This window comes from Perognathus longimembris, chromosome 2 (genome assembly GCF_023159225.1).
Source record: "Perognathus longimembris pacificus isolate PPM17 chromosome 2, ASM2315922v1, whole genome shotgun sequence".
NCBI classification, from domain to species: Eukaryota; Metazoa; Chordata; class Mammalia; order Rodentia; family Heteromyidae; genus Perognathus; species Perognathus longimembris.
In genome coordinates, this window is record NC_063162.1 from 143913759 (window position 1) to 143928881 (window position 15123).

Sequence of the window (15123 nt, forward strand, 5' to 3'; positions counted from 1 at the left end):
CCTTTGCCAGTCCTGGGGCTTGAACTCAGTCCCTGGGCACTGTCCTTGAGTTCTTTTTGATCAAGGCTAGCACTCTACCACTAGAGCCACCGCGCTATTTCTGGCCTTTTCTGTGTATGTGGTATCAACGAATCGAACCCAGGGCTTCGTGCATGCGAGGCTAGCACTGTACCACTAGGCCACACTCCTGGCCCCTTTCCTTCTTGCTTTTAATGACAGAACTGGGGCTTGAGTTCAGTGCCTTGCATTTGCCAGGCAAGCTCTCTCTACCACTTGCACCTGGATCTTTCTATATCCCCCTCCCCCCATTCCCATCCACTTTCAGGTCTGCAAGGGATTACAGTAGGCGGAAGGATGATTTCCATGTAACAGAGAGAGAGCGGCTGCCTTTGCGGAAAACAAGACAGCAAAGCCCCAGAAAGCAAGAGCCACGAGGGGCCTAGGCTCTGTCAACCCCGGGGACTCAAGAGGAAGGAGACCCAGGGCAGGGCTGGGCTGGGCTGGGCTAGGCGCTCCCCCTGGGTAGGGTTTAGTCCCAGCCCTGAGGTCTGCTGTTTTCCCTTTGTCCCTGGAGACAGCGGCCATGAGGGAGGGGTTGGCCGGTGGCCAGCGGGTCCACCTGGAAATCCATGGCGGGGGAGGGGGGAGGGAATGGTCACGTGGCTCCTCCAGGCTCCTCGTGGATGGCTGCCAGCAGGAAGAGCTGTCCTCCACGGGGCCCCACCCCTTGCCGTGTCTCCCTTTTCTCTGACTGTACTTGGACCAGATAACTAAGGGTGCTGTCTGCTCTCTTTCTCCCAAGGGTGGGCCCTTCCCTAGTTGACTGGCTCCGCGCCAGCCGCACACATCCTCACCCCCGAAGCAAGTCTCCCAGGGGACTGGTCCAGGCTTGGCAGATGCTACATTTATTCTTTGAGCCTTCTATTTTATTTAAAAAAAATTTTTTTTTGGACAGTGCTAGGGATTGAACTCAGAGTCCCATGCTTGCAAACATTCCACCGCTTGAGCCAACTCCCAATCTTTTTGCCTTTTTTTTTTTTTTTGCCAGTCCTGGGCTTGAACTCAGGGCCTGAGCACTGTCCCTGGCTTCTTTTTGCTCAAGGCTAACACTCGGCCACCTGAGCCACAGCGCCACTTCTGGCTTTTTCTATATCTGTGGTGCTGAGGAATCGAACCCAGGGCTTTGTGCGTGCTAGGCAAGCAAGCATTCTACCGCTAGGCCACATCCCCAGCCCCTCCTTCTCTTGTTTCTGCCTTTCTGAAATCTATCATTTCCCCTTCTCACAAAACCCAACCCTGAGAGCCAAGAGCTTGGGGCTGAGGGGGGCCGAGCAGTCCTTCCAGAGAAGCCAGTTTCCAGGACATGGCGAAATTCAATCCTGGTCACTGAAGGGTTATAACTCATCCCAGCTTCCAGAACCCCAACCCTGAGAACTCGGTCTCAATTCCCCAGCGCCCAGCGTGCTTGGAGCGCTGCCCAGTGCCCCGCACCAGCTGCAGGCTGAAGGCAGAGTCTGCACCGGGAGTGCAGGACTGTGGCATTTAACGCTCACCAGGGAGGGGCAGCCGCGGGGAGACAGGGGCTCCCGCTGAATCCCACCTCCATCTGTGCCAGCCTCCCACCCCTCCGCCCCTTCTCTTCTTCCTCCCTCCCGTGTTCTAGCAACTCTCCAAACCCAGATGCTTCTCTTTTGTTCTGTGCCTGGCTGTGTTTTCTCCCCACATGAACTTCTCAGGTGGTCTCCACTTCCGCCTGGTGGTGGCCCCCACGCCTTAGCCCTTCTTGAGCCCCGAGGAGCTAGGATTACAGGCATGAGCCACTGCTGCCCGGCTGACTCGGTTGTTTGAAATGATAAAACAGTCGTCCTTTGTTAGAAGAGAATGAACCCAAATCCTGAATCCCTACCTGCAGCCCTCCTCCTCCTCCTCCCTCCCTCCTCCTCCCTCCTCCTCCCTCCTCCTCCTCCTCCTCCTCCTCCTCCTCCTCCTCCTCCTCCTCCTCCTCCTCCTCCTCCTCCTCCTCCTCCTCCTCCTCCTCAGTATTGGGTTCTAAACCTCAGCCTGTGCTTGCTCCCAGTTGGTACTCTACCACTTGAGCCAGGCCTCTGGCCTGTGTTTGTTTTTGTTTTCCTGGATATCTGGGGACAGAGCCTGTGGGATCTCTGTTTAGGATGGCTTCAAGCAACGAGCCTCTAAATGTCAGCCTCCGAGAAGCTAGGGTTCCAAGTGCGAGCCAGCAGGGCCTGGCTTCCTGATGCATTTTCATACAAGGTGACCCTGGCACAAGCCTGGCAACTTCCTGGCCAGCGAGTGTGCGAGGTGTGAGATTCGGCTTACCAGCATGGGGGAGAGAGATGCATCGGTGAGGTGTGCACTCTAGCTCCCTTTGCCTGCAGTGTCGCAATGTGCCAGTACTAAGCTTGAACTCAGCGTCTGAGTGCTGTCCCTTAGCTTTTCTGCTCAAAGCTGGTGTTCTACTACTTGAGCCACAGCTCCACTTTTGGCTTTTGCGTGGTTCATTGGAGCTAAGAGTCTCACGGCCTTTCCTGCCTGGGCTGGCTTCAGCCTTGATAGATGAACCTCCCGAGCAGGTGGGATCTGAGGCGGGAGCCCCCAGTGCTGGCTTTGCTTAGTCTCACACGGAGTGATGAGTCAGAACGCACCGTCCAGGGCAGGGGAGGAGTGCCCTCCACGGATCTCCACACTCCCGTGGCACTAGGAGGTCCTTTTACTTCCCAGGCACCCACTGGTCTGAGAACCCTGGGGACAGCTGGTTTTTTCTTTTTTAAATGTCTCTCGAATATAACAGGGTGCCTAGTGCACAGCAGAACTCATGGGAACCCGGCCAAGTACGGGGGTGGGGGGGGGGGGGGGGGGTGGGGGGGGAGTGGTTGGTGCCCGGAAGTTCAGGCCTTGCTCACGGTCCACAGTGGGCGGGCCTTACACCCAGCCGCAGCTGTCACTCAGGCCTGTCCTGTCACCTGCTGACTCCCTTCGGACCTAGGCAGTCCGAGCCCCACTCTCACGCTACACGGCCAAGAGCGGTACCTGAGCTTGTCGGCGATGAAGATGACCCTCCTTTCCAGAAGCAGGGAGGCGAAAACACAGACCAGGTGGCGGACACTGAGGGAGGAGAAGAGAGACTCAAAGTCCACGTGTTCGAGCCGGGAGTCCAGCGGGCGGCACAGCTCAATTACCTGTCAGGGAACAGGGCGGGTCACCCACCTGGCAGGCCTGTCCCAGGTGGCACAGTGCCTGGGGTTCTGAGGCCCTCAGCAGGGGTCATGTGACCCCACTAGGGGGTGGGGGAGAGGAAGGAAAGAAGACAGAGGGCACAGGGAATGGGAGCAGAAGCTTCCAGGAGGCTGGGAAGTGGGCGTGTCTGGAGGGAAGCAAAGGCCTCAGACCGGATGGAGGACATCTGGCTGGAAGGAAGGGAAGAGGGCGGCAGGCAGACCCAACGCAGGTGGCTGGGGCCGGCGAGGGGGCCCGGACCCGCCGGGGACATTTCTTCGATGAAAGGGTCTATCTCCTAGGGAGCAGCAGACCCAGCAGCACTTCCACCGTGCTTCCTCTAGAAACCCAGCCTCCAACCTCATTCTAATCACTTCCCCTCTCTCTCTTTCTCCTTCTCTCCCTCCCTCCCTCTCTCCCTCCTGTCCTTCCTTTGTGTGTGTGTGTGCTGCTCCTGGGGCTTGAACTCAGGACCTGTACGCTATCCCTGAACTTTTTTGTGTCCAAGGCTCGTGCTCTACCACTTGAGCCACAGCTCCACTTCTGGTTTGTGGATGATTAATTGGAGATAAGTGTTATAAATTTTCCTTCCTGGGCTGGCTTCAAACACCAATCCTCAGATCTCAGCCTCCTAAGTAGCTAAGATTACAAGTGTGAGCCACTGGCACCCAGGTTTGCATTATTTTTGATGACGTATCTTTTCAGCTTTTATGTTCAGTGTGTACACGTCTTCTTATTCTGGACTTGCTGAAATGTCCCTAAATCAATCTCAAATTCAGACTGGAGTTTCAACTTGGGCCTTATGTTTGCTAAGTGCTCTACCACTTGAACCATGTACCCTGCCCTTTTGCTTTAGCTCTGTTTTTCACATAGGGTCTCATGCTTGTTGCCCAGGCTGGTGTTATGACTGTGATCTTTCTACCTCTGCCTCCCAAGTAATTGGGATTATAGTTGTGCACCACTCTACCCAGCTTGTTTTTTGTTTTTTGTTTTTGGCCAGTCCTGGGCCTTGAACTCAGGGCCTGAGCACTGTCCCTGGCTTCTTTTTGCTCAAGGCTAGCACTCTACCACTTGAGCCACAGCGCCCCTTCTGGCTGTTTTCTGTATATTGGTGCTGGGGAATTGAACCCAGGGCCTCATGTATACGAGGCAAGCTCTCTTGCCACTAGGCCATATCCCCAGCCCCCCTTCATTTCCTTACTAGCTGGGATTGATGTGTGTATGTTTTGCACCTTGCTGGTGAGGTAAGCAAAGACTAGATTTTTATTTCCAGCATGGCACTTGCCTGGCTCTGAGTGCACTCACTGCTAGCCACTTGCCCCTCCTCACAGCTAAGCCACCACATCTGTAATAAGGTGGTTTCCAGTCCCCAGCGGAAGGTCCCAGAACCTTCCTCATCTCTGCTTAGTCTCCTGCTCAGGGCTCTGAGTGGGGTCAGTCCTCTGATGGTCACGGGGCAACAGACAGGGAACAGGAAGGACAAGAACAACTCCTACATCCATTCCCAGCCTGGGCAAGGAAGGGACACGCTTCAAAGTCCAAGTCATGCTTGCTACCTGAGCTAGTCTTCCCGGAAAAGCATCCATTTTATATTACACAATCATAGAGGTGATGCAGGCCAAAATACAAATTGGTTTAAGTAAGAGTAAGATTTTTATTTATTTATTTATTTATTTTTTTGGGCCAGTCCTGGGCCTTGGACTCAGGGCCTGAGCACTGTCCCTGGCTTCTTTTTGCTCAAGGCTAGCACTCTGCCACTTGAGCCACAGTGCCACCTCTGGCCCTTTTCTATATATGTGGTGCTGGGGAATTGAACCCAGGGCTTCATGTATGCGGGGCAAGCACTCTTGCCACTAGGCCATATTCCTAGCCCCTAAGACTAAGATTTAGGAAAGACTATGGGCCATTAAGATTAACTAAGGTTGGCTGGGTCCTGTAGCTCACGCCTGTAATGAGAGCTGTTCAGAGGACTATGTCAAAGGATTGCGGTTCAAAGCCAGCCTGAGCAGGAAAGTCTATGGGATTCTTTTCTTTTGGCCAGCTGTGGGGCTTGAACTCAGGGCCTCAGCGCTGTCCCTGAGCTCTTTTGCTCAAGGCTAGCACTCTACCACCTTGGGCCACAGCTCCACTTTTGGTTTTCTGGTGGTTAATTGGAGACAAGAGTCTCATGGACTTCCCTGCCTAGGCTGGCTTCAAACCGTGACCCACGGATGTGAGCCTCCTGGGTAGCTAGGGTTACGGGTGTGAGCCACCGGCGCCTGGCTCCATGAGACTCTTATCTCCAGTTGCCAGATGTTACGTGGTAGAGGGTCAGCCTGCTGGGACCTGGCTCCCTGGGGAAGGAGGAGAGGAAGGCTTACCTCAGTCCCCGAGCCTGGTAAGAAGTTCTTCACAAGGATGGTTTTGCCCAGGGCGGGGAAAGGCGCTTCCATGACACTCCGCATGAGGGGCTGCACCAGGGCGGGAGAGATGCCTCGTCTCTTTTCCACCTCATCCAAGATCTGCAAGGGTCACACAAGGAGCTGGGCTGAGCAGAGGGCAAGCGGTGCACCTCCTGCCTTCCAGGCCATTCCTCCAGTCGTGAAATCCATGGAGGCGGAAGGTGGGTGGGTGGCCGCCAGTGCGCGTGTCTAGTGGGTAAAGGGTTCCGGTGTGGCGGTTAGAAGCCTTCTGCAGAGGGGTAACTGTGATATTCAGCTGTGAACGCGCTTCGTGCCTCTAAGCTAGTTAAAAACGATAAATTTTACATCATCTATATCTCATACCAGAAAACGAAAAAGAATATGAGGAGAAGTAAAGAGAAGCCAGACACTGGTGGCTCCTATCTATAATTCTAGCTACTTGTGGGGGGCGGGGAGGGGGGGAGGAGATGTGAAGATCGTCGTTTGTAGCCAGCCTGAACAGACAAATCCACGAGACTCTCATCTCCAATTAATCCGCAAAAAGTTTTGGAAGTAAAGGCATGGCTCGCGTGGGGGAGTGCCAGCCTGGAGTGAAAAAGCTGAGCATGCAAGAGGTCTGGAGTTCAAGCCCCACTCTTGGCATAAAAAGAAGGGAAAAAGAATGTAAGAAGAACTGCAGAGGAAATGAGGAGCAAAACAAAGCCTGCTCAGGGAAGCCATGAGGCGAAGACCAGAGGAAGAGAACGTGGTGGCGGGGCAGTTGTGGGTGTAGGCCTAACTTTCACACGTGGGTTTGCCCTCGTGGGCCTCTGTTGTGCAATGAGGGAACGCGCATGTGCCAGCTCACTGCCAATAAGGGATGCCTAGAATGGAGAGCTGCTCTTCTGTTCTACAGTACCATTTGCCATTTTGGCCATCCTGGTCCCACAGGAGGAATTTCAGGGATCGGGGCTGGGGCTCTGGTTCTGAACAACCTGCAGTGGGGTCTCTGTCAGTTACACGAAGCTTCTCAAATACAGCCTTGGTCAGAAAGCTGGCCACCTCCCCCCACCGGCTGCCTCACTGTAGGCATTCTCCCAGCAAACCTGCAGCCCCCAGCCTACAGGCCCCTCCCATCAAACCCCACGCCAAACACTGGCCTGAGCAGCGACACGCACCTCAGCAGACCTTGGAAACGGCCAGCCAGTGCTAGATGATTACCACTGAAGTGGGGACAGTCGACAGGAGGTAGATATTTTTTTTTCCCCTGGGGTTCTTGTGAAGGGCTGATTTCTCTTCATGCACAGTAGATGTGGGGGATCTACTCAGGGCCCTGGTGCTGTCCCTGAGCTTTTTTCATTCAAAGCTGGTGCTCAACCACTTGAGCCATAGATCCACTTCTGCGTTTTTTTCCTGGTTCATTGGAGTCGTGAGTCTCATGGACTTTCCTGCCCAGGCTGGCTTTGAACTGTGATCCTCACATCTGAGACTCCTGAGTAGCTAGGATTATATAGGCATGAGCTACGGATACCCACCTAGGACTTTTTCTTTAATGGCACTGGGGCTTGAACTCAGGGCCCGAGCTCTGTTCTTTAGTTTTTTGCTCAAGGCTGGTGTTCTATCATTTAAGTCACCGCACCATTTCTGGCATTTTTGCTGGCCAATTAGAGAAAAGAGTCTGGGAGACTTTTCTGCCTGGGGGACACTCCCTTTCTTTCCTTCCTCCCTTCCCCCCCAGGGCCAAATTCTCACCTTTGAAAAGAGGCTGAAGCAACCCAGCCGGCTCACGATGCAGTACACTTCCGGGAGGCGCTTTCCTTTGCCCCCAGGCTTTTGGGAGAGAAACAGTACAAGGTGAACACAGACTCAGCAAAGCCAAGAGCCAGCAGGCTTTTCTTTTCAGACAGGATTTCAACAGGTAGCCCAGGCTGGCCTTGAATTCTCAATCTTCCAGCGCTGACCACTGAGTTCTGGGATTACAGCCATGTACCATACTTAATTCCAAATGCTTTTGAGAGTCTATAACCCAACAGATATTTCCATACACCATAGCTTTTCAAAACTAATATGGTAAATACTTAGAAATACTCATTTTGTAGTTGTAAAGTACATATATCTTCTCCTGAAGGGCTCAAATGAAGGCATTTATACACATAAGTGTGCCATTGGCTGATTAGCCCACGTTACCGTAGGTTCTCTTAAGGAGCTATTCTGAGACCAAATGCTTATTATAATGATAATTCCAAATGAGAAATCACGCTAACAGTCTTTCTGGAACCTTACTTTTGAACTAATCTTCACACCAAAACCAAAATCATTCTCAATACTCTCAAGTTACTTGGAAATATACTAACTTGAAAGTATACTGGGTCAAAGCCAGCCTGAGCAGAAAAGTCTTCATCTATATCTTCAAGTAACCAGTAAAATGCTGACTGGAGGTATGGCCCAAGTGGTAGTCAGTTAGGAGTAAAAAAATAAAAAGCTGAATGAGAGCTCTGAGTTCAAGCCGTAGTATTAGCACATGCATTAAAAATAGTATTAATAGGTTCCCCATGTTTTCTAGTTTATTTCCATAATTCAAACTCTCAGTACAAAAAGATTTGCTATCTCGAAAGATCTGCCAATGACTGGGGCTGAAAATACAAGTTCTAGCTGGGCGCTGGTGGCTCACACCTGTAATCTTAGCTATTCAGGAGGCTGAGATCTGAGGATTGTAGTTTGAAGCCAACTAGGCCAAGAAAGTCCTAAAGACTCTTATCTCTAATTAACCACTGGAAAACTGGAAGAGGCATTGTGACTCCAAGTGGAAGAGCATCAGCCTTGAGAAAGGAAAAAAAAAAAAAAAGGACTCAGGGGCAGTGGCCAAGCCTGTGTTCAAGCACTACAAACCATGTTCTAGAAGGATTTAGCATGATGATTTCCTTGAAATACATTTCTCTTTTATTTTTATTTATTTATTTATTTATTTATTTATTTTTTGGCCAATCCTGGGCCTTGGACTCAGGGCCTGAGCACTGTCCCTGGCTTCTTCCCGCTCAAGGCTAGCACTCTGCCACTTGAGCCACAGCGCCGCTTCTGGCCGTTTTCTGTATATGTGGTGCTGGGGAATCGAACCTAGGGCCTCGTGTATCTGAGGCAGGCACTCTTGCCACTAGGCTATATCCCCAGCCCATTATTTATTTATTTTTGGTGCCAATACTAGGGGCTTGATCCCAGCACCTTGGATTTTGCTTGGATTTTTTTTGCTCAAGGTTGACACTCTACAACCTGAGCCATATCTCTACTTCTGGCTTTTTACTGGTTAGTTGGAAATCAGAGTCGTATGGACTTTTCAGCCTGGGCTGGCTTCAAACTTGAGTCCTCAGACCTCAAGTGAGCTAGGATTACAGGCATGAGCCACAAGTGCCCAGCTTAAATTTTTGACTTTTAATGCTGATTGTTCCAAACAAGGCTCTTGAATTGTCTTTTCTCATTAGCAACCTGAGTAACTAAATGTTGTCTCCAATCAATCAAGATCTGCTTAGCAATTAAAAGTGTTTTTCAATTTTATTTCCAAGTTTTCTGATACCATAGATAGTGAACATTTTCTCAAGAGAAAACTTGTTATTATTATTTTTTTATGTCTAAGACTGAGACTTTAACACAGTACCTAATACTTCCACTAATTGGCTGGCGCTCTACCAAATGAGCCACACCTCCAACTCCAAGAGCAAAATTCTTATTATGAATGCATTATTCCTGCCACAGTCATTATCTGCTCTCTATCCTACTATCCCCTTTAACACATTGTAGCTTTCTGAGCCTCAAAATGAAATCAATTTGTTTTATTTCTTTATCTAAACAGTGGAAAAGGAAAATGTAAGTCTCTTTAATGACATTTTTCAGATGGTTTTAATTTCAGTAAGATAATGACCAAATGTGAAGGTTAAGTCTGCAGTCAAAATGACCCCAGAGGGCTATGTGATCATGGTTCAAAGCCAGTTCAGGCAAGAAAGTACATGAAACTCTTATTTCCAATTAGCCATCAAAAAGCTAGAAGTGGAGCTGTGGCTCAAGTAGTAGAGCACTAGTTTTGAGCACAAAAAGCCCAGGGAGCCAGCACCGGTGACTCAGGCCTGTAATCCTAGCTACTCAGGAGGCTGAGATCTGAGGATCACAGTTCAAAGCCAGCCCAGGCAGGAAAGTCCGTGAGACTCTTATCTCTAGTTAACCACCAGAAAACTGGTAGTGGCGCTGTGGCTCAAAGTGATAGAGCTCTAACCTTGAGCTGAAGAGAATTCAGGGACAGCGCCCAGGCCCAGAGTTCAAGCCCCAGGACCAGCACACACAATAAAAGACCTCAGATGTCATTTTCATTTGACACACTAAGGGACATCCAAGGGGAAGATGGCTAGTTAGCAGGGAGACTTAGGATGTGGGTTGCTGTAGGACACTAAATAACATGGAGTCCTGGAGAACCAGATGTCTGCCGAGCTGACAGTGGATGGCTAATGTGATCAGTGGAGAGCACGCAGGATGAGGTCAGAACAGAACCTAAACAAGAACCTTTGTGGACACCAACACATAGGAGACAATTCTTCCCTCCTTGCAGAAGCAACAGCCACTGTGCTATGAATTCTAGCATTCAGAGCTGCTTTTCTCCCATCACCTGCCATTTTGGTGAGTAACTGGAGGTAAGTCTCATGGACTTTCCTGCCTGGGCTGGCTCTGAACCATGATCCTCAGATCTCAGCCTCCTGAGTAGCTAGGATGACAGGCATGAGCCACCAGTGCCTGGCTTTGTTTTTGCTTTTCTTTGAGGTGAGGCTTCACTATATTGCTTATGCTGGCCTCAAACTGCTGATCTTCTGGCTTCAGCCTCCCAAGTGGCTAAAATTATAGAGATACACTGCCATGCCTGACTTTATTTGTATATATACATGTTATACAGGTATATACCTATATATATCCACAAACATATATTTGCATATATGTGTAGATATATGTGTGCACGTGCGTGCATGCATGCTGGTCCTGGAGCTTGAACTCAGCTTGGGCACTGTCCATGTGGTCTTTTTGCTCAAGGGTAGCACTCTATCACTTAAGGCACAGCTCCATGTCCAGCTTTTTGGTGGTTAATTGTAGGTAAGAGTCTCACGGACTTCTCTCCCTGGGCTGGTTTCAAACCATGATACTCACATCTCAGCCTCTTGAGTAGCTAGGATCATAGACACAAGCCACCAGTGCCTGATACTTTTCTCTCTTTCTTTCTTCCTTTCTCCCTCCCTCCCCTCCCCCTGCCCGCTTTCTTTTTTTTTTGACAGTTCTGGGGCTTGAACTCAGGGCTTGAGCACTGTCCCTGAGCTTCCTTTGCTCAAGGCTAGCACTCTACCACTTGAACAACAGCACCATGTCCAGCCTTTTCTGTTTATGGGGTGCTGAGGAATTGAACCCAGGGCTTCATGTATGCTAGGCGAGCACTCTACCACTAAGCCACATTCCCAGACCCATGGCACCTTTCCTTTTTTTTAAAAATCATGGGGCTTGAACTTAGGGCTTCGGTGCTACCCCTGAGCTTTTTTGCTCAAGGCTAGTGCTCTACTATTTTGAGCCACAGTGCCACTTCTGGTTTTCTGGTGGTTAACTGGAGATAAGAGTCTCAAGAACTTTCCTGCCCAGGCTGGTTTTGTACTGTGATCCTCAGATCTCATCCTCCTGAGTAGCTAGGATTATAGGTGTGAGCCACCAGTGCCCTGCTCCTTTGCATTTTTTTTTTTTTTTTTGGCCAGTCCTGGGCCTTGGACTCAGGGCCTGAGCACTGTCCCTGGCTTCTTCCCGCTCAAGGCTAGCACTCTGCCACTTGAGCCACAGCGCCGCTTCTGGCCGTTTTCTGTATATATGGTGCTGGGGAATCGAACCTAGGGCCTCGTGTATCCGAGGCAGGCACTCTTGCCACTAGGCTATATCCCCAGCCCGCTCCTTTGCATTTTTAACTACATTAATTAATCTGTTACACTGGCTATTTTGTTTTTTGTGCCACATGGTCTCAAAAGAACAGGAAGCCAGGTTTTGCTCTTCACCGAGCTCTGACTGACGGAAAAGCAGACAGTACTAACCAGCAGTCTTCGGCAATATCCAAATCGTCGGCTCCCATCTTCTCCAGTTAAGACAAATGAGAATGTTTCACTGTGGTTGGGAAAACACAAAGGCATTACAAAGCTAGGCCAATCTAAAGGCCCATCCCTACTGCCAGTGTCCCTAAGCACTGCTGGGGCACATTTGCAGGACCTGGTGTTCCCAAGAGCACAAGGCCTACAGAGGTCTGTCAAGGGCCGATTCAACGTGGGGTCATAGGCATGCCAGCATCGGAAGACATGTGCTTAAGCAGAAAATTCAAACTGAGCCCAGTATTTCAGGAGCACTAGGTGAGGATGGATGATGGGCAACGTTTCCCTAACCTTTCCCAGACTAAGAACTACCTTACAGAAGTTTATGAAATACACATGCCCAGACCGAGTGGCAGGCCTCATAAATCTGCCTAACCAGGGAAGTTTGTCTGTTTTTTTTTTTTTTTTTTTTTTTGCCAATCCTGGGCCTTGGACTCAGGGCCTGAGCACTGTCCCTGGCTTCTTTTTGCTCAAGGCTAGCACTCTACCACTTGAGCCACAACACCACTTCTGGCCTTTTCTATATATGTGGTACTGAGGAATCGAACCCAGGGCTTCATGTATGGGAGGCAAGCACTCTTGCCACTAAGCCATATTCCCAGCCCCCCCCCTCCCCAGGGAAGTTTTAAACTACACTAGGCTGGTGCTCATCATGACTGGTTGGTGGAAGGGCTGATTTGTGGGGTCTACCCACTACCATCCCCTATCTCATTGTGTCTTTGTCTTCTTTCTTTCTTTCTTTCTTTCTTTTTTTTTTTTTGTCATTTGTGGGGCTTGAACTCAGGGCCTGGGCACTGTCCTTGAGGTTTTTTGTGTGTGTGTTTTTTTTTTTTTTTTGCTCAAGGCTAGCACTCAACCACTTGATCTGCAATGCCACTTCCAGTTTTTTCTGTATAGGAGGTACCAAGGAATTGAACCCAGGGCATTGAGCATACTAGGCAAGCACTCTACCACTAGGCCACACTTCTGGCCACTGTGCCTTTGTCTTTGGGTGTGGGGAGGGGAGATGGCAGCCCGTACCTGGTAAACTGCTGGACAGGACTCCAGTCCTTGGCGTCTGGGAAACAGAACTGAGGAATAGCCTTCAGCTGGTCCTCAGCCTCTCTCATGAACTTGAAAGACCTTTCCAGCTGGAGGGAAAAAGGCGAGAGAAGGTTGGAGAACAAACCCTGGCATGAGATAGTGAGGCAGAGTTTGGCAAGATTATGTTTTCCCCTTCCCATAGCTGTGACTTTCTCCTTGGGAAGATTTGGGGTTTGGTCTGTGGACCCTTTCCTCCCAGGGCAGGTGTGACTACCAGTCTTAGGACCAAAAAACCAAACCAAACCAAACCACCACCAAACCCAACACTATTTCATGGCAATATTCTCTATGCTTAATGTTCTGAAATATAACTCTCCCTTCTGTCAGGAAAAGTCACCAGGGAGGCCCTGGGATCTGGACGATGAGGTTCCCAGCAGGTCTTCCCATCTCTGGGTCCGGGCAAACAACATCTTAAATCCACCATGAATACAGACGGGAACATTATGTTCCACTGGGAAATTCCACTAGTCTCGGAGCCACTGAGTGTGGGACGAGAAGGGACCTAGGTTCTTACTCAGATTCTTATTCAACAAGAAAGGGAATATGTCCTGCTGTGTGCTGTCACAGTCAGCATTAGATGTGGAAGGAAAATCACTGAAATTCCTGATGTCTTTCCTTTTCTTCCTTTCCCCTTATTTCCTTCCTTCCTTCCTTCTTCTCTTCCTTCTTCCCTCCCTCCCTCCCTCCCTCCCTCCCTCCCTCTTTCCCTTCCTTCCTGAATGGGACTTGAACTCGGGGCCTCTTGCTCTCACTTAGCTTTCCCACTCATGGTTGGTGCTCTATTGCTTGAGGCACACCTCCACTTCTGGCTCCTTGAGGATTTGTCTGTCTGGGCTGGCTTTAAACCAAGATTCTCAGATCTCAGCTTTCCTGGACGAGATCAATCATGCTAAGAGCCTGGGTGAACTGAAGTTCAGTCTAGAGATTATTTATAGAGAGTCTAGGATTTGCTTATTTTACGTGTGAAGAGGAATATGAGGAGAGCATCCAGAGGAACAGAAAAGACTGATCTGATGGTTTCCAGTCTTAAAAAACTGCCTCTAAAGCTAGGTGCCTGTAATCCTAAACCCATGCCTGCAATCCTAGCTACTCCTAGGATTATTCCTAGGAACTCATACTACTAGGAGGATGAGATCTGAGGATGTGGTTCCAAGCCAGCTCGGGCAGAAAAATCCCCAAGAGACTCTTATCTCCAATTAATCACCAAAAAACCCCGGAAGGGGAGTGGAGGCTCAAAGTGGTAGAATGCTGGCCTTGAGCAAAAGAGCTCAGGGACAGCACCCAGGCCCTGAAGTCAAGCCCATGACTGACAAAACATAAAACACACACATAAAAAAAAACCTGCCTTTAAATGGGAGCTGGTGGCTCACACCTGTAATCTTAGCTAGTTAGGAGACGGAGATTTGAAGATCAAGGTTTGAAGCCAGCCTTGGCAGAAAAGTCTGAGACATTTATCTCCAATTAACCAGCAAAAAGGCAGAGGTAGAGGTGTGTCTCAAGTGGTACAGTGAGGAAAAGCCAGGTGAGGAGATGAGGCCCTGAGTTCAAGCCCTAGTACTGGCACAATAACAACCACCACCAGGAAAACCCGCCTCTCGTGTATGACGCCCCTGGCGGTCAGCGGGAGCCGGGGTCCCCTTACCTTCAGGGGGAACTGCTGGGTGAGCTCGGGCACATAGGCGGCCCCCGCCTGCTTCCTGTGCAGAGACACCACCACGAAGTACTCGAACAGCTCCCGCTCCTGGTACTCGATGAGCTCGCGGTCAGGGGGTGGGTACCGAGGGGCCTGCTTCAGGCGGGACTTCACGTTCACCAGGCGCTGGCTGTGGGCTGGGGAGGCACGGCGATGGGCTGACACAGGACTCCCGGGTGTGGAACTGCACAGCCCGTTCCCGGTGACATAATCCCCACTCCAGGGCTTCTCTCGTCCCCAGGGCATTTCCACAGCTAACAAATGACTAGAGAACTCTCTGCTTGGGACCATGCCAAACTTGCCCAACTCCTGGGAAGAGCACCCCTGAGGCTTGCGAAGGGGTGCCTGGGGCGGCAGGACCCAGCCAGGGATTTGTGGTCTGGCCTCCAGGCAAAAGACTGGCTAAGGCCTCACCTCCATCTGTCTGGGGGCGGGGACCAGGGCTCCCCACCAAGGTGACAAAATCCAGAGCGCACAGCATTTTTTTTTTTTTTTTTTTTTGCCAGTCCTGGGCCTTGGACTCAGGGCCTGAGCACTATCTCTGGCTTCTTTTTGCTCAAGGCTAGCACTCTGCCACTTGAGCCAC

The 15123-nt window shown here is 50.4% G+C and overlaps 1 protein-coding gene across 5 annotated transcripts in view; it reads right to left on the bottom strand.

The window, feature by feature from the left end:
- Dennd2a (DENN domain containing 2A) overlaps positions 1-15123 on the bottom strand; it is a 71114-nt gene that overhangs the window by 11739 nt on the left and 44252 nt on the right. For 4 of the 5 annotated variants that reach the window (XM_048340340.1, XM_048340339.1, XM_048340338.1 and 1 more), the window contains 6 exons: positions 14487-14674; positions 12782-12891; positions 11711-11780; positions 7368-7445; positions 5595-5735; positions 3049-3197 (listed from right to left, as the gene is read on the bottom strand). In XM_048340340.1, the coding sequence (XP_048196297.1) occupies positions 3049-3197; positions 5595-5735; positions 7368-7445; positions 11711-11780; positions 12782-12891; positions 14487-14674 (736 nt within the window). The remainder of the gene's footprint in view (positions 1-3048; positions 3198-5594; positions 5736-7367; positions 7446-11710; positions 11781-12781; positions 12892-14486; positions 14675-15123) is intronic. The other variant, XR_007210134.1, reaches the window with a different exon arrangement.